Consider the following 24920-nt stretch of genomic DNA (forward strand, 5'->3'; position numbering starts at 1 on the left):
TCTCGAACTGGGGGTCTCTCATCACATCATCTCCCAACCTGGTGGGCCGGGTTAAGGACCCCTATGTCGGTTCACCAATGGACATGACAAGTAGCCCATGGCATATGAAAGGAAGGTTCCCCGAAGACTTGTTGTATACTCCAAGATGTTAGGGATTAAATACAGCTTGTTCTCTTTGTAATTAGCCAACTTGGAGGTAACCCTAGATGGTACAAACCGAGGGGTAGGGCTCGTGAGATACACAACAATCTCAGGGTAGATCATTTGTACTTTGTTCTCCATCCAAAAGTAATAAAACTCAAGCAAGACATAAGGTTTTCTCTCGGAAGAGAGCCCGAGCATGGGTAAAAACCTGTGTCCTCGTTACTATAGTCTCTAGACTCTTATTTAGCCCCCCCCCTACCTGAGATCTGTCGGATTTAGCTCCGTCACCAATTATTGCCCAACATCATACAAAAGGGGAATTGGTATCACCCGTTTTATAAGTTGGAGGTTCTTGATCATCATTTATCATGTCCACTAGCAATGAGTCATAAAGATGCATCACAATGAAACTATCATCCTAAAATGCATATGGGGCAAGAAAAACATGCAAATTTGGGTTTGGACTTTGGTCGAACAGTTGGTGCACATGTCTGACGTTGTCCGCGAACATTAGAATTGCGGCGACTCATACTCCAACTCGGGGGAGGCGTCCTCTTGTACCAGTGTGAAGTGATCTAGGATGCCCCCCCCCCCCAATGCGAAGGCGGAACGGCGTTGAGCATGGGCGTGGCGGAGGGTGTCGGAGCTGACCCTGCTAACTCCATCTGGACGACTTCCTTTCCGCCTTCTCATAAGCTTCCTTCTCTTCTCACGGGTGCACCACTTCGTTCGGGCAATGGTCCCCACCTTGTTCATAACAATAGTGATCCCGACGGGCTCCGTGGAGCCATTCTTCATGGGACGGGCAGATGGCGGAGTAGGCGTCAATGGCTGGGATGGAGGAGGAGGTCGGCAGTGCTGACACAGAGCAAGGGCGACAACGTGGATGCGAGAAAGGGAGGGCGGACATGAGGGAGAGGGCTGTCAATTTGGTTGATTTGGTCAATTTTAACTGATTTGAGGTGGGCCAGCCCTGTCAATCTGATATGATGGACACGTCCAAACAACCCAAAATCTGCCCCACGTATGGGCCATGTTTGACGGGTACCAGACAGCTCAAACATATGAGCTAGATTTGGGATTCCGAATGGATATCTTTTTTTTTATATGAAAAGTGTTTGAATTTGAACTTATTAGCCCAAACATATGGGATGGAGTAAGGATCCGGTTAGAGATGCTCTAACAGTCTTGAGTGGCCAGCCGGCAGCCGGCCAAACGGTAGCTTAATTAATTCGGTCTTCTTGTGTTGCACTGAACTTTCGAAGACAAACTACACCGAGCTGCCATCTGTTGACTGTCGAGACCGTTGCCTCCAATGCCCCATCGGAGCTACCAAAAATTAAGAAAACAGAACCTGCGTCCTCGTCCTCTTCTCCAACGCATCAGCCACAGGCCTACAAATACTAACACCGCAAGGCACAACCACACACGCACCATCGGCATCCACCAATCTACCATACGCACACTCACTAGTCAAGCACTCAAGCCTAACAGGTTAGCAATCTCAGCTTCCCCCATCGTTCTGTGTCCCTCTTAAGCGTTCGTAACTCATGACCGGTTCTCTTGTATTGCAGATAGGCAATGGAATCGGGGGGAGCGACGGCCGGCGTCGGCGCCGAGAAGAATTCGTGGCCGGAGGTGGTGGGCCTGTCGTCGGAGGAGGCCAAGAAGAAGATCATAGAGCACAAGCCGGACGCCAGCGTCCACGTCGTTCCGGCCGACTCCTTCGTCACCATGGATTACAACACCGGCCGAGTCAGGGTGTTCGTCGACTCCAACGACAAGGTCACGAAAGCTCCCAGGATTGGCTAGCTACCTGGGCTTATCCTTACGTTTGTACCTAAATGTTTTTATATTTCTTCACGAAGGGAATACCAATAAGTGAGTGTATGTACTGATTGATATGCGTTGTTGCCTTTTAAAATAGCTTGCGTGTGTGTTGATATTTTGTCCATGGCATAAGTGTGGTGTGTTACTGTCTTTTTTTTTTCCAAAACATGGTGTGTTACTGTTGAAGGAATTGGACACGCCCCATTTTTCCAATAATTTTTGGGTGATAGCAAAAAAGAGCCCAACTTCCCCTGTATAGAAGAGGAGTTGGCTGGCTCTCTCCCAATACTCTCCACAATACATGCAACGTGAGCACCTGGTCTTCCCCACCTTGTTCGAAGCCGCCGGTGACTTCGACATGGACAACACGAACAAGCTGTTCGAGACAGCACAAGGAAGGTATATTTTTTCATTTATGTTTTGTTGTGGCTATATGCATAAACTTTGATGCAAACTTCTACATGTATCCCAGAATCGTATCTCAACTTGATGTACGAATCGGTAGGCATAGATGATATTTCTTTGTCCACTCCGCATGATGACGTTGATGATGTCGTCGTTGAGGTTGCCCCAACAGAACTGAAAAAATGGGCAAGGTCGAACAACTACTCCACGCAGGAGGATACTGCATTGGTCATGTCATGGGAGAGTGTGAGCATAGACCACATAGTAGAGTTCGATTAAAATGATGAAGACTTATTGGAAGCGCATGGTAGAGCAATTTATCGCAATGTGTCGGTTTCCTCCGACCGGTCACTGAATTCACCCAGTCACATGGGGAGCGCAATTCTGGTATGTTGTGATATATGGTAAGGTTGTGTGGCCCAGGTGGAGTGTCCCAAGCCTAGTGGAATGACAGAGGACATGTTGGTGAGTAGTTTTGTTCTTACTTTGTTCCTTTGCAAAAAAATCCTGTGAAATGTTTGAATCGAACTTGCTACTGATTTGTTTAACTTGATAGCTCAACTACATGAATGAGTTTTACAAACATAGGCATCCAAAAGGCTAGTCATTTTGTCATGATCCATTGTTGGGTATTGCTCCAATACAACGAGAAGTGGAAAGATGGAACAATGAGAGATTCCAACTTAAGAAGAAGGCTAAACCATCATCAACTCTAGAAGTGGACAATAATGGTGATGCCGTTGATGACATTGATGAAGTGTATTCTACTCCCAACTCAATGGCGACTACCAAAGTCAACATGCCATCAAGGAGAGGTGAGAAAGATAAGCAAAAGAAACCAGGAGATGCAGTTGTGCTCAAGACGGCAGTCAAAGAGATAATAGCAACAAAAAAGAGTTGGAGATGAAGAAAAAACAAGAGAAGGAGTCAAGGTGGTTGGAGGCGACAATTGAAGAAGAGAAATTGATAGTCCTTGCGCAGGAAGTGAATTCGAAGAAGATAGAGCAAGAATGCGAGATCATGTTCATGAGCCTTGTTGGGGAGCCCCATTAAGTGGTTATTAGGGAAGTTTTTTTAGAAATACCCCCCCCCCCCCAATAGGTGGTCACTAGGAGTATTTCACGGGGTTGTTAGAGATGCTTTTACCCCCTTTCGAAACTGACAATCAGTATCACGCCCACGCTCTGGTTGTTTTTTTTCTTTTGACAATGATGCATTTTGAATTTTAGGACTAGTTCTTTTGGCATCCGGGACAACTTCTAGGTCTCAGTCGGCTCCAACAGAAAAGAACTCAAAACTTTCAGCTTTCGTTTAACTAAATTCACAACTTTCCCGTTTGACCCCTCCACCGGTGTATTATCCTATATACTTAAGTAGTTGATCTTCACTACTTATATTTATGTTAGGATGCACACATGCCATCTCATCAACTCCATTATTTTTATTTATCTTCGAATGCATGCATGAAAATGCTACCTATACTAATTCTCTCAACATGCACACATCCCACTTTCAACCCCGCTATTTTTACTTCTCTCAACATGCATGACAAGTACTACCTCTGTTTATTTTTATAAGACGTTTTAGACTTTCATACACTATTTAAAACAACACAAAGCAAGTTGTCTGAACGTCTTATAAAAACAAACAGAGGGAGTACTACTTAATAAATATATATGTATAACTATATAATAATAGAATATAATAAATCATATGTATTTTTAGTCCTTACTCTCATATTCAAATTTAAGACAACGAAATATCATGAAAACAATATATTGCAACCAGATCAGTAGTGTTCCGCCACAGCGCACTGGGTATCATCTCTAGTTAAAATACAATGCAATACAAATTTCTTATAAGGGGGGTGTACATTTTGCATCATGCTTTTATAATAATATTTATTGCATTATGGGTTGTTATTACACATTATATCACAATACTTATACCTATTCTCTCTTATTTTATAAGGTTTACATGAAGAGGGAGAATGCAGGCAGCTGGAATTCTGGAATGGAAAAGGAGCAAATAATAGAGACCTATTCTGCACAACTCCAAAAGTTCCGAAACTTCACGGAACTTTTTTTGGAATATATAAAAAATATTGGGTGAAGAAAGTACTAGAGCGGGGCCACCAGCCAGCCACAAGGGTGGAGGGCGCGTCCTACCCCCCTAGGCGCGCCCCCCGACCTTGTGGGCCCCCTGGAAGGCCTCCGGTGCCCATCTTTGGCTATATGGTGTGTTCTGACCTGAAAAAAAATCAAGAGGAAGCTTTTGGGACAAAGTGCCGCCGTCTCGAGGCAGAACCTGGGTAGAACCAATCTAGGGCTCCGGCAGAGCTGTTCTGCCGGGGAAACATCCCTCCGGGAGGGGGAAATGATTGTCATCGTCATCACCATCGATCCTCTCATTGAGAGGGGGTCAATCTCCATCAACATCTTCACCAGCACCATCTCCTCTCAAACCCTAGTTCATCTCTTGTATCCGATCTTTATCCCAAAACCTCAGATTGATACCTGTGGGTTGCTAGTAATGTTGATTACTCCTTGTAGTTGATGCTAGTTGGTTTATCCGGTGGAAGATTATATTTTCAGATCCTTAATGATAATTAATACTCCTCTGATTATGATTATGAATATGCTTTGTGTGTAGTTACGTTTGTTTCTGAGGACATGGGAGAAGTCTTGTTATAAGTAATCATGTGAATTCGGTATTCATTCGATATTTTGATGAGATGTATGTTGTCTCTCCTCTACTGGTGTTATGTGAACGCCGACTACATGACATTTCACCATTATTTGGGCCTAGGGGAAGGCATTGGGAAGTAATAAGTAGACGATGGGTTGTTAGAGTGACAGAAGGTTAAACCCTAGTTTATGCGTTGCTTCGTAAGGGGCTGATTTGGATCTAGATGTTTCGGTTATGGAACCATTAGCACCGGTTTGTAAGGGCCTTTAGTGCCGGTTATGGAACTGGCACTAACGTTTCGGCACTAAAGCCCCCCCCCCCTTTAGTACCGGTTCAGCACGAACCGGTGCTAAAGGGGAACCACGTGGCACGAGCCAGCTCCGGGGGCCGGGAGCCCTTTAGTACTGGTTGGTAACACCAACCGGTACTAAATGGTTGTGGGTTTTTGTTTTATTTTGTATTTTTCAATTAAATTTGTGTTATCAATTTAATTTAGGATTGTTTTACGTTATAATGAGTTGTAGTCGTCATCATCATCATCATCATCGCATATTAATAAATAAATAAACTCTAGCTAGCTAAAAATCATCGTAGTCGTCTAATTACCACTATTTAATCATCATAGTCATTACCGCGCTAGCTATCTAATCATCATCAACGCTGGCTAGCTTAAAGAGGAAACATTCACTTTGTAACAGAAGCAAAGATATCATCAAGTTCAACATAATCGTCACCAAGATCGAAGTTCAGGACACGGACATGAGACAAGTACTAATTAAGAGCATGAACTAGTAGTTACTGATCCTGCTACTCCCTCTCGGGTAGAATAGCATAGAACATGTATAGCTCTCCTGATTCATCATACTGGAGCATGCAGATGAATCTGTCTCCTAATCTTGGGTTGCGCTTCACCTTACTACCCCTAGTACTTCTCTGCGATCGTTAACAATTTTGCTCCAATCTTTCACTATCAAGCATTCTTCGCTTTTAGAAATCCTGAATGCACTCATGTGCAATGTAGGAAATCTTGGTCGTAAGCTAACCATTGACATGCGACCTTTTGTCTCGATCCACTGAGGCACAACTGTCATCGGAAGTCCCTGTTAAACAACATCGTATAGTAATTAATATACTAAGCAATGAAAGTTTAGCTTCAAAAATAATGTATGCAAAAGATGCACTAATTAAGGACAAATATTTAAAATCTTACCATCTTTTGATTATAGATGTGACCGTAGTTCAATACGATCACCATTGGTCGCACGTTTTGAGTACTAACATTTCTAAGTTTAGGAAAAAAATTTGTCTTGACAGTATTAAGATCCTCAAGCCATGAAACATAATGACTTATCTCCTTGCAGTTTAGTTGAGCCCCGGGGCAGTAGTAGGTCCTGTCTACCAAGCGCCGGACATGTTTGCTTGAACCGAAATAAGCTGACAATACAAATTAGTTGTCAACTATTTTTGAATAAACTGTATGAAAGACATAAACATATGCATGCATGGTTGAGAAAAACTCACCAAATGGTAGAACTGGAGGCGTTTGCACATCGACCCAGATGTCTATATTACCTTCAATATCATCTTCCGGACGAATATCAAAGGTGATAACCATATCAGGCTCAAATAAGCCTTGCATAGTGCTTGCCAAGTTTTGCATTCAAAATGGGTGTATGTGTCTCCATTATATAATTTGACGTTGAAAGTATACCCATGCTCCGTCTTCAAGTAAACTCTCTTTACCTCCATATCATCTATAGCACTAAAACCTATCTTATCCAAGACAAAAATTCTTGCATGGCAGGGGATGCGCTAGTAGAATAGTGAAAATTTAAAATTATAAGTTGAAGCAAATGAAGCATAAGTTTTGCATTCAAATAATAATTGACAAAGTGACTTACTGTATCAACTTCGAATGTCTCATCCAGCTTGATGCTGAAGCGCCTACCATCAACAAGGAAATTTTGGTCGCACAGGCCGTGCTGGTCTTCACAGTGTTCGCACAAAATAAAATCTTTTTCGTCGTCAGATGACATTTCCTATGTTCATATAGGTGAAACATTAAACACCTATATCTAGCCAAATATATATTCATCTAACATTTGACATTAATATATCTAACTATATATTCAATTGACATTACTATATATTTAACTTTTCTATCTAATTCATCTAACATTCGACATTAATCTAACATTTATATAAACTCAAAATATATAAAAAAATTAAATAAACAGAAAAACTCATTAACAAATAATATTTTAATTAGATCATCAAATCTCATATACCTAAATTTTCTTACTAAAATAAACTAGTTATATTAATTATTCAACTAGTTCTAATCTCATATACCTAAATTTTCTTACTAAAAATAAACTAGTTATATTAATTATTCCACTAGTTCTAATCTCATATACCTAAATTTTCTTATTAAAAATAAACTAGTTATATTAATTATTCAACTAGTTCTAATCTCTAGTTCGACAATTTTTCTATCTAGCTAGCTAATTCATCTAACATTCGACATTAATCTAACATTCGATCATCTAATTAACTTTTCTAAAAAACAGAAAATAAGTAAAAAAAAATGTGTGTGTGTATGTGTGTGTATATGCATGTGTGTGTATATATACGTATATGTGTGTACGTATGTGTGTATGTGTGTGTGTATGCGTGTGTGTGTGGTATATGTGTGTGTGTGTGCGGCCCCGTACGGCGCCGCCGCCCCGTACGTACGAGCGGGGGCGCCGGCGTACGGGGCGGGGGCGCCGGTGTGTGTGTGTGTGTATGTATGTGTGTGTATGTGTGTGCGGGAGCGAGAGAGAGACGTACGGCCGCGGCGATGGCGACGGACGGCGGCGGCGTTCAGGGCGGCAGCGCGAGACGACGACGACGACGACGGGCGGCGGCGGGGACAGCGACGATGACGACGGACGACGGGCGGCGACGACGGGATCGAGCGGCGCGCGCGGCGGAGGTTGGAGACGAAGTGGGGATGAAACTGAAATTTTCGTAAGAGCTATATATATAGGATGGGCCTTTAGTACCGGTTGGTGGCTCCAACCGGTACTAAAGGCCTATTTTCGCCAGGCCAAGCGGCGGGAAACGAAGGCTTTTAGTACCGGTTGGAGCCACCACCCGGTACTAAAGGGGGGGGGGCCTTTCGTACCGGTTGGAGCCACCAACCGGTACTAAAGGCCTTGCGCTGCCACCCCAAAGTTTAGTCCCACCTCGCCCGGCGAAGGGCAGCTGCACTGGTTTATAAACCCAACCGCGGCTACCTCTTCGAACTCCTCTATATAGCAGGCTTCTGGGCCTAATTAATTAGGGCGCGCTGCCCTGTGAGTCTGCTGGCCCTCCTGGGCCTGCATTTGCACATCCTAGGTCTGGTAGACCAACAGGGCAGTGTGCCAACAAATTTTTTATATAGTTTTTTCTTTTCTGCATTATTTATTTTCTTTTGTTTATTTTTTAGTAGTTTTTATATAGTTTTTTATTTTCTGCATTATTTATTTTCTTCTATTTATTTTTGAGTAATTTTTTTGTATAGTTTTTTTATTTTCTGCATTATTTATTTTTGTATAGTCCGAAACCCTGATACTCGGAAAGAGTTTGTCCAATTTGTACACGAAGTGCGTCCAGTTTTTGCCGTGACCCTCTCTACTCTTTCGCGCATGCTATGCGGGTGATATGATGATACCATGCCAAGTTTCAACATTTTCAGGATTCATTTTGTAGTGATTTTCAATTTCACGGTCATTTAGCTCTCTAAACAATTAGGTAAATGACCGAAAAACAACAAATGATGTCAGAACATGTTGGAAATTGATGACGTCGCTTTAAATGCTGCATACTGAACACAAAAGAAGTTCGGAGTTTAAACAAGTTATTAAAAATAAAAAAGAGGTGCAATGCTGGTTAATTTGCTTCAAGCCATTCGGAATAGTGTAGACTGCACTGCACATAGCTCAGTGCAATCTATGCTATTCCGCAAGGCTTGAAGCTAATCAACATGTAGGTGAGCATTGCAACTCTTCGTCATTATCTGTGCACTCACGGCTTATAAACCGCTCATACTGCCTCTCTCTTGGCGAAGATCACAAGATAGTTTGGTTAAATTGCATTACTTGTAAGTCCAGTTAACATGAATGCTTATGATGCAAGAGCAACAGCAAAAGTGAAAATTTGGCACAAATAGGTAGTTGTGTAACTAAAATAGGTAGGAGGAGAGATAGCTCTTATGTCACAAAAAAGAAGTTGTATCAAACCTTTTATGTCGGATCTAGAACAAACCAATCGGTATCGCCATCATACAGCCCAACCGTGGCTCGTGATGCATATATATGCATATCAAATGCACGGTTGGACGTATGATGGCGAATCCGAATGATTTGTATTCAGTCGATGAACTGGTAGATGTATGCAGTCGATGAACTGGTAGATATATGTAGTCGATGAACTGAAAGACTTATGCAGGGAAGGCGAGAGGTGGGCTAGCTATATATAGGGTCGTCTGGCTCACAAAGTGATTGTGGTAGTTTTGATCCAACGACTCACATGAGCTAGGAAGAAACACACCCTTGATCCAACGACTCGCAAGAGCTAGAAAGAAACACACGATCCGTGTGATTCTTCCTGATTGGTGGGATGCACATTAGTACCCACTCCGGACTCCGAAACCCTGATACTCGAAAAGAGTTTGTCCAGTTTGTACACGAAGTGCGTCCAGTTTTTGCCGTGACCCTCTCTACTCTTTCGCGCATGCTATGCGGGTGATATGATGATACCATGCCAAGTTTCAACATTTTCAGGATTCATTTTGTAGTGATTTTCAATTTCACGGTCATTTAGCTCTCTAAACAATTAGGTAAATGACCGAAAAACAACAAATGATGTCAGAACATGTTGGAAATTGATGACGTCGCTTTAAATGTTGCATACTGAACACAAAAGAAGTCCGGAGTTTAAATAAGTTATTAAAAATAAAAAAAAGGTGCAATGCTGGTTAATTTGCTTCAAGCCATTCGGAATAGTGTAGACTGCACTGCACATAGCTCAGTGCAATTTATGCTATTCCGCAAGGCTTGAAGCTAATCAACATGTAGGTGAGCATTGCAACTCTTCGTCATTGTCTGTGCACTCACGGCTTATAAACCGCTCATACTGCCTCTCTCTTGGCGAGGTGGGACTAAAAACAGCTTGCCATAACCTCATTAGTACCGGTTCGTGGTAAGAACCGGCACTAAATGGTGATGGTGGGGCCATAGCCTGACCGCAGGCTGATGCAGCCTTTTTAGTACCGGTTCGTGGCATGAACCGGTACTAAAGGTTCGCCACGAACCGGTACTATTGATCGCCGCCACGAACCGACACTAATGTGCACATTAGTGCCGGCTCTAATTCAAACCGGCACTAATGTGCTTCACGTTTGACCCTTTTTCTACTCATGCTATTGTTAGGATGATTAGGTTTACCTTAATACTTTTTTCATAGTTGCAGATACTTGCGAGAGGGGTTAATCATAAGTGGGAGGCTTGTTCAAGGAAGGGCAGCACCCAAGCATCGATCCACCCACATATCAAATTATCAAAGTAACGAACGCGAATCATATGAGCATGATGAAAACTAGCTTGACAACAATTCACATGTGTCCTCGGGAGCGCTTTTATTTATATAAGAGTTCGTTTAGACTTGTCCTTTGCTACAAAAAGGATTGGGCCACCTTGTTGCACCTTAGTTACTTTATTTACTTGTTACCCATTACGAATTATCTTATCATAAAACTATCTGTTACCAATAATTTCAATGCTTGCAGAGAATACCTTGCTGAAACCCGCTTGTCATTTCCTTCCGCTTTTCGTTGGGTTCGACACTCTTACTTATCGAAAGGACTACGATAGATCTCCTATACGTGTGGGTCATCAGTGGGCGAATGTCTATTAGCGACATTTTTACATGAAGTATTGTACTCTATTCGTTCAAAAATATAGCCCACAACTTTTTTTAGAGGTCAAACTTCGTAAACTTTTACAAAAAAAATATATAGAATTGGACTAGAGAATAGAACAAACACATAAATGTTCAGGTTGTTATACATCCAATCACTACTCAACAAAAAATGGTAAAAAACTAATGTCAGAGTTGTTGTTCATCTTTGAGCGAAATCTGGGAGGATGCCTTCTAGATGATGCCTACTAATACCCCCTTCATTTCAAAATATAGTGTGCCCGTGCTTCCTGAGGTCTAACTTTGACCATAAATTTAACCAACGAGACCAATTGCGGCGGGAGAAAAAATTGTATAATTGAAAACTATTTTTGAATACGAGTTTACTGATATAATTTTTGCTCCCGCCGCAATCGGTCTTGGTAGTTAAATTTACGGTCAAAGTTAAAACATGAGGTTAGAGGAAGCACCTACATTATGGAATGGAGGGAGTATTGAATTGTAGGAGGGAACAATAGAGGTCGTACAACTACATGCTGACAACCCACTTGAGATAGCAGAGAGGGTGAGGGATAAAGCCCATGTTGCACGAGAGCAATGAAGGACAGAAGCGAAGTATGGCAGAGACTAAGGGCCTGTTCGGAGACTTGCTAGCTTCTCAAAAACTTCTCATATCCAGCTTCTAGCCTCACTTCTCACTTCACGTGGAGTGTAGCAAACTGTTCTGGAGCGAGGCAGCTTCTCCCCAGCGCCTGGGTGAGCTGGCAGCCCAACTGGGGCGGTGAAGCCCAGCTTCTTGCCACCTTGGGCCGGCTGGAAGCAGTCCATTTCGGGCCAAACTGCAAATAGGCCAAAAAAAAAGAGAAACGGGCTGGGCGTGGTCGTCCTGGTGCAGCTCCTAGCTTGGGAGCGTCGCTCGGGCGTCAATGGCGTCGGGGTGTAGCTCCTCTGAGACATGGGGGCGCAGCTCCTTGCAGCAGGCGCATTGGACGGCGGCGAAGATGGAATCCGGCGGGAAATAGACTGGGGCGGCCGGATCTGTAGTCACATGGGGCGATTTGGCCGGCGACGGGGGCTGCCGGGCGTGGCGGCGGGAATGGCGGCGCTAGGGTTGCAGAGGAGAACGAGGGGAAGGGGAGTTGTGAGCGAGGGGGTTTCTGCGGGATGGAGCGAGTTGGAGGTGAGGAGCGAACCGTTTTTCTTGGCGGTGGCAATCCGGCCGTAAATAACTGCAGCTTCCGATTCACAAATACGTGAAGCTGGGAATCGGTCGCTTCAAAAAAATGAACTGCAGCCCATCGTGGCTTCCTGGATTGCAGCTTCGAGAAGCTATTCCGTTCGGCCCTGCTTCGATTCGAATTTTTTAGAAGTTTAGAGTGGGAGGAGATCAGAACAAGCCCTAAGAACTAGAGGTGGCGCTAGCAGGCGTGTAGGATGGCGGTCAAGAAAACAAAATACTATATTTTTCTACCACACTAAGGATATGGAACATACGCATGTAAATATTAAGATACAATATTTCGATCATGCAATTTATACGTATGCCTTGCCAAAACTTATGTAGTAAATTCAAACCACATTTTTTAAAGGACAATGTGTTGTTTATTTCTATTTTTTGAATATTGTCACGGAATGAAGTCACGGAACAATCGCTGGTGATGGACCAACATGGCAGTCAAGATCTCCTCCTCATCATCGGACGAGGAATCGTCGGAGTGCAAAGAAAATTGTGAAAAAAAGAACTCGTCGGCGGAGTCCATTTTGTACCTTGGCAAAACTGTCGAACAGTTTGCGTGCATCGAGAAAGAGCCGACCAGTGAAGGGAGTCACGCCCTCGGACCAACTGGCTGCCCTGGCGGTGTCCGACGAGCGTGCCGGTGTCAGGATGAAGGAGCTGGCGGGGCGGCTTCTTGGTTGCGGTTGTGTCGGGGATGTGGGGGTGGGAAGCTTTCGGATCCCCGGCGACAAGACGGCGGTGGCGGTGGCGTGGGAGGTGGCGGCGTGGGGGGCAGAGGGGATGTTGCGGCACCGGCAGCTGGCAGAAGCGCCGGAAAATGGGCGGCGGCGGCGAAGAAGAAGGCGGGCGAGGGTTTGCTGTTGGAATAAGAGAGGATGGCTAATGTGCCATCGACTAGCGGGCCAGGGGGGAGGAGTAGGCGGGCGTCGCTCGCGTCTGTTTTGTGTTCGCATCGATGCAAATGAGGCTTAAAATTGGACCGAGAATGGGTCAGTAGGCGGACGAAAAACGGACGCGCGTCCATTTAAGACGGCGCGTTGGGCCGACTTTTCTATCCGCCGCGAGACAAACGAACGAGTGCGGACAAAATGAATCGGCGCGTTAGAGTTGCTCTAAAGAGCTTCAAGTTGTGTGTTGTGTTTGCCAAACATCACTTCGAGATCGCAAGTCCACAATTTGTAAAGCAGCACGTCTGCACATGAAACGCTCATATATTACAGCAGAGAAGATGAAACGAACAGAGCCATACACACGCTCCGAGTCTCATGACAAGAGAAGAAACACCACGCGCCGAACACAACCAAACAAACACATCACGAGACGAACACCAACACGAACACAGATCCACAGCACGGCAGCTTCTGCCCGTTGGGGAGCGCCCCACGACGAACGCCATGCATGTGCACGCGTGTCACGCACAGTGGCGCGCCCGCTCGCCGCTGGTCCACCGTGCCGGCCTGGCCCTCGTCAGCGGCTGCCTGCGTGCCCCGGTGGGTGACCCCCACGCGCGTACGGACGTCCGTGCCGAGCTGCTCACGCTCACGTAGTACACACACAGCTCCCTACCTACCATGAGCCAGGACCCGTTGGAATCCTAGGCTGCTTCTTGGTCTCGTCGGCGAGCTAGGCGGCCATGGCGGGCTGCGGCGGCGGCGCCGCCGCCCAGATCTGCGCGTTCTTGACCTTGGAGACGCTGGCGAGCACGCCGAGCGGGGTCACGTCGCCCACCACCGTCACCTTCTTGGCCGCGAAGTCGATGCTGAACGTCCGAACACCTTCAGAAACAGACGCAGCTTGGTTACTGTGCTCTGAAGAAAAAGTTTCAGAGATGTTTCTTGGTGCTCACTTACCTTCCATCTTGGCGAGGTGCTTCTTCACCTTGCCGGCGCACGCTTTGCAGTGCAGGGACACCTTCAGCACCACCACCTGCAACGACGACCGGCAAACCAATTTAGGAGAGAGCTTAATTGCTTCAGAGCAACCACACTCTGAATCAAACGAGGCAAAGATGCAGCTCTGGAAGCAAACTGCAAGCAGAGTAGAATCCATACGGATACGCACACATCAATCTGTTTTGGAATACGTGTACAACAAATTAATCAATCATTTCCGCACAAAAGATACTGTCTACAAGTAGTTGTCATCATTGTATTTCCGCATCTTCGGCTTAAAAGTCCAGATATCTAAATGAAATCGCCGAATAAAATTAAGTACCACTCTCTGGGTCTAACACTGATATGATTACTGATGATTGCACCATCTCTAACTACTCTGTATTTTCCTCTGTCTTCTCTTTTTCTTTTGATGAGGTATCAAGACGAGTGGGATCAAATCTTCAGAACCCAAGTAGTACGGCAAATAATCAGCAATGATTCACAACAGAACTGCAGAGTATCCTCACCTGCTCCTGCGTGCTGGTGTTGGTGTTCTTCGCATCAGCAGCAGCCGGCTCCTCCCTTCTGGCATCGCCACCCGGGGCAGCAGCCGGAGGCGCCGCCGGCGCCGTGGCGACCTCCTGGATCTCGTCGACGGCGGCACAGCCGCTGAGCAGGAACCTTGTCGACCCGGCCGGGCTGGCGAGCTCGCCATTGGCAACGCCAGCCCTTTGGTGATGGTGGTGGTGCTGCCCTTTCCTGCCGTCCTGCCTGTGGGCTCTGGGCTCGGCGGGGACCTGGAAGAGCGGGCTGGCGCCGGCCTTCTGGGGGCGGAAGATGGGCTGGCGCTCCAGGCTAGGGCATATGGCGGTGGACGCCGGCGACGAGCACGAGAGGCTCCTCATGTCCTTGAAGAGCAGGGGAGCCATGGCGTGGTGCTCTACAACTGTGTCACCAGTCCAGCCGAGTTCAGTGGCGAGCAGCGCTGAGCTGAGCTATTTTGGATACGGTGGTGGCGCAGTGCAGTGTGCAGCGGTGGTGCAAGGGGAAACACTTTTATAGGAGGCCCTGCCACGCTGCTCCTGAGCTCCTCACATGGTAGAGTAGCTCTGCTCCGGAGTTTTATTGCGCGGTGAGAAAGTCGTGGGCGTGGCTCAGGCTTTCGGCCACGATTGCCCTGTTCATGGCTCACAAGCTTCAGAAAATGGGTCACAAGCTTCAGTCGTACTGCTTCTCTCTGCATGCAGCAGTGGCGTCCGCATTTCCACCACGGAATGCCGTGCCGCCATCGAGGAGTTAATACGGCGGTTGAGAGAGCTTGAGACTGATGTAACGAGCAGCACCGAATTATTGACCCAATAATGCGTTTAAATGACTTGCTCCGTTGTGGTAATTCCCATCGAAAGTGAGATGAGGCTGCACTGCCAAACGGGTGCAGATTATACGTACTACTGCTTGATCAGAACCTCATTTGATTTGCTATCTTTCATTTATATAATAATTGCATAAAGATACTACGTCTGTCTTGTTCTTTCATGAACAGTTCAGAAAGTGTGCAGGTATTCCGTCTTTTCTTTTCAGGGGAAATAATTAGGAAGGGAGGGAACGTTGCTATAACATCACGGTCAGGAATAATTCAAGGGGTTAATGCTCGTAGATCCAAAAAGGAAAATGTTGGGACGAATGGTCCTCCTGTGTGTGTGTCTGCTCGCGCGCGTGTATGATTGGCTGATTGCCTTTATTTTTGAGGGTTAATTGGCTGATTGCCTTGATGAACATGTCTCTCACGAAACTGGAATCTTGATTGCACCAACAAAGACAACCACTGGGTGTCCGTGCATCGACACGTTTCGTTTTCTTAACGCTGAAAATGAAGAGTGGCAGTGGGAAACTGCGACCGGATATTCAAGAACGGGGAACTCTTTTGGGAATAGTGGCGGAGAGAAAAAGCTCAGGCAGAACGTACGGGCTCTTTTCACCCTGCCGTCGTTGCTTGGATAGCTACGTCTTGTTGGAAACGAAGGAACTGGAAATCATGCAGCCGGCCGGAGCGGAGGAGGGCAACGTCGTCGATCCAAAGAAGAAGAAGAAGAAGAAGAAGAAGAAGAATCGCGATTCCCCTTTCTCCTGCGGTGGCGGTGGCGGTGGCGGCGCGGTCCATGATCCATGATCCAGAAGCAGAATCGGGTTCTCCTTCCAAGTTTTGGTTTACCCGCCTTCCGATCGCTTTAAAGTTTAAACCCTGGTGCAGGTGCAGCCACAGTGGGCGCGCGTCGGCATCACGGATTCCGCATCCGCACCGCGGTGGCTCGGTCCGGCGATCGCGCGGCCCGGTCCAGATGATGCCGTTGGGGGCCGGGGACACGCCGGGCAACGGCATGGCAGGCAAGACACACCACGCGCGCGCGCACGAGGATGCCCATCGCCCGTCGCCGGTCGGCCAGGGAAGGGTTATCGATGGATAGATCGAGCCGTTGCGTGTGTCAGCGGGCAGCAGGAGGAGCCGAGCAGGCATTGGCGTGCGTGCACGTGACCACGGACCGAGCGTGCGCCCGTCGTTTGCACATGGAAAACAATGCAGGCGCGGGGCCGACTGCTGTCTGGCCCAAAAGTAGGTATCAGAGGCGCTAATCGATATACAATCGCCGATGCAGTCACGTCATTAGCTAACAAGTAAGCATGCATGCATGGTACTTTGGTAAGAAGAGGACATAACCCTGCCATGCTATCCTTGTGAATCTATTGTCTTATACTTCAAAACACCATTAGAGCATCTACACGCGGGCTCCCCAAACCCCCTCTAAACACCCGTGCGGACGGCCCGGTCATTGATTAGTCAAAACAATCCGACCCAAAAGGTCGGAGTTAATTGCAGAAAACCACCATATTATAAATTGGGTTTACAGGGAACATGGGGTTACTGTTTACAGGAAACATGGGTTTAACGTTTTGGGAATCTATCGTCTTATATATTTTACTTTGAAACAATATATTAGGGCATCTTCAACTTGGACCACTAAACCATACACAATGTTTGTCTGCGGGCTGGTCCACAGACACGCCTACGGAAGCTGGACATCCAACCGCATCCCCTAAACATCCGTCAGGTCCAGTCAATTTCATTTCAAATGCATAACAATGCGAGCAAATTACAGTGTGGTGTTTATAACACCCGGTCACAAACCAAGAAGAGTTGGATGTTTATAATTTATACACGCGCTAGATTACAAAAGAACCAGCCTACTGGCTCCGAGTCATCCACTTGTCCATCCTCGAAGTAGCCTTCGCCTTTGTCATTGATCGGCTCCTTGCCTGCATCGTCATACATCGTCTCGCTCAGTTGAGGCACTGAGCTGCTCCATGCCCGGTGTCCCCGGCCAGACAAGCTGAGGCGATGCCGAGTCGGGAACTGGCGTGATGTTGTGTCAACGTCGACGTTATATGACACGCACTCGACGGCGGATGCCGGGGACTGCCCCTGCCGGTCGAGCTGCTTCGCGGTGTAGAAATAGGGCGGCTTATATTGATGCGGCCAGGGTGGCGTGTAGATGGACGACAACAGCGACGACCCCCCTCGTGTCCGGCCCTGCCTGAGTCCTGCTCCCCGTCTCCAACCCCGCCCACCGCCCCATCCTTTCCCTTCACTTTCAGGCGACGGGCTTGTTGTGTCACTGAGTTCATCTTGCTTGCGACCACCTTCTCTAGATTCTCCATCTCCGCCGGTCCGACAGTTCTTCGTACGGGTCCATGTGGCGACTGAAGCAAAAAGTGCGCCAACTGGGGTGGAGGACGACGACGATCAGAGCAGGGAGCATGGAGAAAGTGGGGTTTTGGCGTGAAGACGGTGCAGATCGCTCTAACTGCACGGGCTCCACCTTTTTTGGGTGGGCCGGGGGTGTCGTGTCCTACGTGGCAACGGTACGGACTCCCGCAAAGCCCTTGGGTTGCTTTAGTTTTATGGGAAAACAAACACGCGGATGCATCCGCGGCCCAACTGAAGTTCATATTGAATGTCAAACTACGTCCGAACAATTAGCATATCAGTTGCTCACTCCAAATCATGAGGTCCTTCCAGTCCTTAGATGGATATGGAAAACTTGTTGTCAGCTAAAACACAAAATGTTCATCTGGTTTAAGTACGACATGCTGAATACCAGGGCCATGCTTCAAAAGAAAGAATTTCCTCATTAAGGACTACACTTGTGTCACGTGTCACGTGTGATATGCAGGTGCTTGAAATAAGGGATCATTTATTTCTGCACTGTCCTTTTGCATAAATGTGCTGGTCTTACAAATGTCCAACCCGGACTCCTACCCACTCATGGATTCAAGATGAAGTTGCTCACATCAAGAAACTTCTAGCAATTCCATTTGCACTTGAAATCGCTGTTCTTGCCTCATGGGCCATCTATACAACCAAGCATGATTATATTTTCAAAGGCACAACTCCCGATCTTTATGCTTGCAAGAAAAACTTTAAAGAAGAGCTCAAATGGATCATCTTCAGGGTTAAGAGGAAGGAACATAAGAACTTTGAAGCATAGGTTGGCCATTTCAAGAACTTTGGTAATTCTGAACATTTTATCAAAATTTCAAACATGTTCAACACTTTTTCTAAACATGATTTTTTTTTTCAAATCCTGAACTACTTTATAAATACGTTTTTTTGATAAATTTGAAACTTTTTAAAAAACATAAACATTTATTTGAGAGAACGAATAACTTTCAATATACATGCACAACTTTTAAAAACCCAAACAATTTTTGAAGATGGTAACATTTTTTTGAAACTCTGCTCAGAACATGGCAAAAAGGAAACATTCTTTTGATCTATACTTTTCTAAAATGGATACATTTTTTGAAAGTCCAGACGAAATTTTAAAGTGCGAACATTTCACAAATTTATAAACATATCTGAAAATTGTGAACATTTTTATGAAATCATGATTTTTTAAATAAAGAAGAAAAGATAAAGATAAAAGAAGCATAAAAAGGTAAAAAAACTAATAACCAGAAGAGAAACAGAAAAAGGCGAATGAAATAAAACAAAAAATTAGAGCCAGGAAAAGAAAAACCAGAAAAAACAATTAATGAAAGACCGGTTCTATAAGGTTCCCAAGTCAAGTTGTGGCAGTGTACTACCTAGTACCTACGCTAAAAATGAGCCTACACACACAGCACTCGCCTCGCTCGCAAGGCATGTACAATGGTGCTATCTTAGAAGTGCCACGTAGAATAAATGACGAAGTGGAGGAGAGAGAACTCATAAGAGAAGGCTTGTCTTTTCTTATTTAAGATAAGACAAGAGATGATCTCTTAGCACTATATGTCTCATCATATTTTTAGGAATTGTTAGTTATTGAAGATAAGGCTAAGAGATGACCCATTATAAACATTTTTTTGTCATCTCTAAATTACATGCAGAACTTAAGATAAGACTATCTTATCAACCATTGTACATGCCCTAATGTGTATCAGGTCAACAATCTGCTCCAACGAGCCTCACATTGGATTTTTCTTTTCTTCCCACATATTGGCTCGATTTGGGGGTTTGCGGGTATGGCGGACATACGAGGACGATTTGGGTGGTCTGGTTAGATGGGCACAACTATGCTTCCCTAAATGCATTCTGGTAGCCACCCTCGCTCGAGCATACCGAACAAGAGCCGGTGATGGGCTGAACCAGTAACGAAGCATGTTCATCATGCTGACATTGTGATGACATCACGCTAATTTTTTCCTTTATTTTTTCTTTATTGTAAATCCATACATTTTACAAGATTATATCCAATTATTATTTAAAAAAGGTTCATTTAAAGAATGCTAATTATTATAAAAACTTGGTTAACTCAACTTAAAAAGTGTCAAGCATGTATTTTAAAGTTTTAAATGTGTACAAAAAAATTTCATATGTATAAAAAATGTATACATGAAAAATACATTCTAAAAATTGTTAATCATGTACTTGAAAAGAGTATAACTAATATGTTTATATGTACACACAAAAATATACAATCTGTGTGAAAAAGTTAGTCATCAAAATATATCAAGACATATATTTTTATAAATGTTAATTATGTATTTATCAAATGTTAAATGTTTATATAAAAATGTTCATGATGCATACAAAAAATGAACATTCTGTGGGAATAATGTTTATTTCCATTAAAATATTGGTCAACATGTATTTCAAAATTTTTAGTCATGTATTCAAAAAGGTGTTCAAAACATGTATTTGAAAAAGTACATCGTATATTTGTAAAATGTTCAATGTGTATCTTAAAATTTTCATGTGTAATTAAACATGTACATTATGTAATGAAAAAAAGTAGACATGTGTTGATAAAATTAGGAAAACCAACAAAGAAACAAATGAAAAGCGAAGAAAACGAAAGAAAAAAAAAAGAAGAAACCCGGGAAGGTAACCAACGAAACCAAAGTAAAACAAAGGAAAAAAAAATCAAAATCTCCAATGAAAAAGAGTGAAAACAGTGAAAATTGCGAAAGAAAGAAAATAAAAAGAAAAAGAAAAAGGAAAAGGAAAAGAAAAAGAAAAAGGAATGGAAACCAAGGAAAACCATAAATAAAAACATAGAAAAACGGAAAATAAGTAAAAAGATGTTAAATTTTTATAAAAGAATGTTCCTATTGTATAAAACAGTACAATCTCTATGAAAAAAGGAGATCTGAAAAATTATATTTTAAAAAATGTTAAACATGTATTTCAAAAATGATAAACGTTTATAATAAATTCTCCTGCTATATACGAAAAACGTACAGCTTATATGAAAAAAGGTAAAAAAAAACGAAAATGGAGAGGGAAAAATAAACGCAGACACAAACAGCTGCAGCGCCTTGTCCCTGGCCTGAAGCATCAATCAATCCACGTACACACCAAGCTACTAGTAATTTGGAGTCCCACGAAACAGCTGCAGCGCCTTGTCCCTGGCCATCCCGCCCTCCACGGCGACGAACAGCAGGATCCCCAGCGTGGCGGCGGCCTGGTCCGCCGTCTTCACCCCCATCTTGTCAAACGCCGGGAACGTTTCCGGGCCCTTTTTCTCCGGCTTCTTCTTGTCTTGTTTATTAGCCTTCTCTTCTTCATATTTATCCGTCTTGAGCAGCGCCGCGGAGAGGTCCTGCCACCCGTTCACCTGCGCCTTCATCTCCCCGGTGATGGCCCCTTTGTTCTTCGCCGCCCTCGGGTGCATCAGGCCGGCCACGAACCCCGACACGGTCTGGAACCGCGCGGCCTCGTTCACCATGAGCAGCAGCGCCACCACGGCCTCCCTCGCCTGCTGCTGCTTGGCGCCGGAGCCGGCGTCGGCCGCGGTGCGCCCGGCGAGCGCGTTCACGGCCTCGGCCATCTGCTGCGGGCCGAGCGCGACGCCGGCCAGCTTGTCCGTGTCGCCGAGGAGGTCGCGGTAGGTGCCGCCGAAGCCCAGGTGGGTGGCGCCCGCGATGATGCGGGGGGTGAGCTCCCACCACGCGCCGTTGCTGCTCCGGAAGCCCTCCAGGTAGAGGTTGTCGGCCCGGATGGCGAGCGTGAGCGTGCTGGTCCGCGTCCTGAGCACCACGTGGAACCACCGGCGCGGCGGGGTGCCGGGCGGGTCCGCCGGCGGCAGCACGGGGACGTTGTGGGAGTAGTGCTTCGTGTTGGCCAGCCTGCTGCGGATGCCGGCGATGAAGCTGGTGTACTTGTCGCTGCTCTCCACGTCGAATGACGCCACGAAGCGCGGGTTGGTGGCCATGGTTCGATGAGATGGACAAAGTAATGGGAGATCGATGATGGAAGGATGGACGAAGAAGAACGAGTTGGCGATGAATTTATAGGCAACAGGCGCGCATATATGCTTGCTAGTTGAATCAATGAAGAAGCCAAGGCCAACTTCGATTTGCAGCACAGCACACCTGGTCATGCCTGGGATGTATTGAACTGGCGACATCATTCAGCGTGGAATGGGTCGCGGCATCTTGAACTGGCGACATTTCTCCAGAAGGGTGGACCAAGTCTGGCACTTTGGCCTCAAATACATGTTACGTGATGGGAAGATGCAAAATTTACAGAAGTGATCGTGAGATTGGTGTGACAAGCAACACTAAATTGTAGTAAATCTAATAATGCATCTAATTTGACTTCATTCCATTACCTCGGTCCCAAAAAATTTGTCTGAAATCTGTTTAGATACCAATGTATCTAGTGCCGGTATCTAACACATTCGTATATAAACAAATCTAAGATAAAAAAAATTGGTCGGAGTGAGTATTAGTATTAAAATCCCGTAGAAGTGACCACTGCTGAATTGCCAAAATAGTTATTTTTCTGGTTCACGGGGAGACCAATAATTACCTAGCTTTTGAGCTAGCATTTAGAGCATGGTTAATAATAAAGCGAACTGCTGGCTATATGATGTTGCCATATTATCTACAGTCATCATTTATAGTCACTCATACAACAAGATTAGCTATAAGGTTGGCTATGAGATTAGTACTCCCTTCGTTTTTATTTACTCTGCATATTAGATTTAACTGAAGTCAAATTTCATAAAGTTTAATCAAGTTTATAGAAAACAATATAAACATTTACCATACCAAATGTATATGATGTGAAAATACATTCAATAGTGATTTAATGATATTGATTTGTTATTGTATATATTAATATTTTTATTTATAAACTTTGTCAAAGTTTGCAAAGGTTGACTTTAACCAAAGCTAATACACGGACTAAATAAAAACGGAGGGAGTACTTTTACTCATCATCTCTCTGTCTCTTTCTTCATATTTATTGCATATGCTAGGAGCACATGTATAGCCAGACTTTTGCATGAGAGCCCACTCCCCTTAATTTTTCATGTCTCTCTTCTTTACATAGAAAAAATTGTCATGTAAGCATGCTATAAACTTGCTATTGTACTTGCTCTTACAGCAAGACTATTGCTAAACCACCCGCGACACTTTTGTAGGTCTTATAGATATATCTTCCCACTATTGCTAAACCACCAGCGCCACTTTTGTCGATAAGAGCAAGTACAATAGAGAGGTTATAGCCCACTTACATGGCACTTTTGCCTATGTGGAGGAGAGATGTAAAAAAATAAAGGGAGTGGGCTCTCATGCAAGAGCCTAGCTATATGCATACTCTTAGGCAAATACAATTAATGTGAAGAAAGAGAAAGAGATAAGATAGAAAAAAATTCTGATGTAATAGCCAACCTTATAGCCGATACTATTGTATGAGTGAATATGAATGATGACTATATATGACATGGCGGTTTCATATAGCCAACAACTGGCTATACTATTAACCATGCTCTAAGTCTTGTAAGGTTTCTTAGCAGTTAAATGTTTACCGTCAACTTCCTCTGGTGAATCGCTTGGTGGATGCTGATCTTTGTCGCTTCTGTTGGACTTGCTCCGGTTGTCATTGACGACTTCCGCCCCACCTTGCGGAGCTCCCCAAATAAGGCTTTTGTTTCTCTAGATCTGATTTTGGCTTAAATACCTTCTTCTACTCCCAAATAACGCTGGTGGATAGGGTGACCAGTGGTAGGAGTTGGTCATGGCTTGCAACTTCTAGAACAATCCTCGTTTTTTGACAAAACGCTCTTATATTATGAAACGGAGGGAGTAGTCGACTAGTCTAGCAGAATGGTCACTTCCCTCCCATATATCTCTAGCTTTTTTATCAACGAAAATCCCCTCCTTTGAGGTCTCCTTGACCTTGATAAGCACACTGGTGTACATGAGATATGTGGAATAAACAAGTTTACAGAGAAGTCAACATACATAACGCAACCGAGAAAACAACGTTCACCGCATATAGCCATCTTGATGTAGATAGTGTTGAGGCCATGATTCTACTGCTACATGTCAGTTCTCAAAGTGCTCACTTATCTGCCACCCTAGACCCACATGGTTTCTAAGAAAAAAATGTTAGAATATCTTGCATAATTGCATGAAGCAGTGAATAGGAAGACACTTAATTCAAAATTTTACACAATGCTAGCTATGAAAAGTATTTAATCAACGCTTTGTCATCAACTGCCGGCTAAATAAAAATGAAATAATATTACGAAACCCTTTTATCGTAAACAAGCAATTGGAATGGGAATAAACTAAAAACTATGCAACTTCAAACAAAAATCTGGTGAGTCACGAAAGATTTTGAGAAGTAAAGGCAGCCTGATGCAGGTAGCTCCTACTTGTGCAGGGTCCCAAGAAAGATTTTGAGAAGTACGAAAAAACGAAAAAAAGATGTGGAATATTGGTCCAGGATTGTATGAACACGAAAACGAACATAATGAAGAAAAAGTTGGGAACATCAAAACTAATAGTGAAGAATGATAAGATTCAGACAGCCTGAGAGATACACGAACAAAAATTAGTAACTAAAGAAAAAATTGAAATACAAAATTTATTATGTAATTATATTGGTGGTCTTACAAAACCTCAATGAGGTGGAGGGGTGAATGGACTTCTTTTGTCACAAAAACTAACCCATTTTGAGCAATTCTCCATTTTAAGCTGTTACACATGCATTTCTTGATTTAGTCATTAAAATTCATTTACTCTAATTGTAACCTATATTTTTATTCTTGGTCCGATTGATGGTTTTTGTGAAATTGACACTTCAAATGTTGTCTAGTGATTCAAAATGGTTTTGGGTTTTTCTTTTGAGTTTTTTCATGCATACACAACATCCTCGCCATATGATCACAACCACTATATTTTTCTATCACGTTTAGAAAATATGGAAACATGAAAATGCCGCTAAATTCGAAGGTGCAATATCT

General features: G+C 44.4%; 2 protein-coding genes and 1 pseudogene across 2 annotated transcripts; 1 reads left to right on the top strand and 2 right to left on the bottom strand.

Annotated features, from left to right (window-relative positions):
- The first annotated feature begins 1721 nt into the window (after positions 1-1721).
- LOC125506256 (subtilisin inhibitor-like) lies at positions 1722-2070 on the top strand. Its single transcript, XM_087525029.1, has one exon. The coding sequence runs from the start codon at positions 1726-1728 to the stop codon at positions 1954-1956; it is 231 nt and encodes a 76-aa protein (XP_087381155.1). The 5' UTR covers positions 1722-1725; the 3' UTR covers positions 1957-2070.
- An 11373-nt stretch (positions 2071-13443) lies between these two features.
- On the bottom strand, positions 13444-15268 carry LOC125511147 (protein SODIUM POTASSIUM ROOT DEFECTIVE 2). The gene is made up of 3 exons (XM_048676446.2): positions 14652-15268; positions 14101-14176; positions 13444-14025 (listed from the first exon to the last, which is right to left on the bottom strand). The coding sequence occupies exons 1-3, from the start codon at positions 15051-15053 to the stop codon at positions 13874-13876; spliced, it is 630 nt and encodes a 209-aa protein (XP_048532403.2). The 5' UTR covers positions 15054-15268; the 3' UTR covers positions 13444-13873.
- Positions 15269-20796: 5528 nt separating this feature from the next.
- Positions 20797-22016, bottom strand: LOC125506257 (protein synthesis inhibitor II pseudogene; annotated as a pseudogene).
- Between the last annotated feature and the right edge of the window lie 2904 nt (positions 22017-24920).

The sequence above is a fragment of the Triticum urartu genome, chromosome 5A (genome assembly GCF_056163025.1).
Source record: "Triticum urartu cultivar PI428250 chromosome 5A, HENAU_Tu73, whole genome shotgun sequence".
NCBI classification, from domain to species: Eukaryota; Viridiplantae; Streptophyta; class Magnoliopsida; order Poales; family Poaceae; genus Triticum; species Triticum urartu.

Excerpts from the sequence above, each read along its gene's own strand:
- LOC125506256 (XM_087525029.1), top strand. The coding sequence starts at position 1,726 with ATGGAATCGGGGGGAGCGACGGCCGGCGTCGGCGCCGAGAAGAATTCG.
- LOC125511147 (XM_048676446.2), bottom strand. The coding sequence starts at position 15,053 with ATGGCTCCCCTGCTCTTCAAGGACATGAGGAGCCTCTCGTGCTCGTCG. Across the intron at positions 14,177-14,651 it reads ACACCAGCACGCAGGAGCAG|GTGGTGGTGCTGAAGGTGTC; the intron begins GTGAGGATACTC and ends TCGTCGTTGCAG. Across the intron at positions 14,026-14,100 it reads GCACCTCGCCAAGATGGAAG|GTGTTCGGACGTTCAGCATC; the intron begins GTAAGTGAGCAC and ends CTGTTTCTGAAG.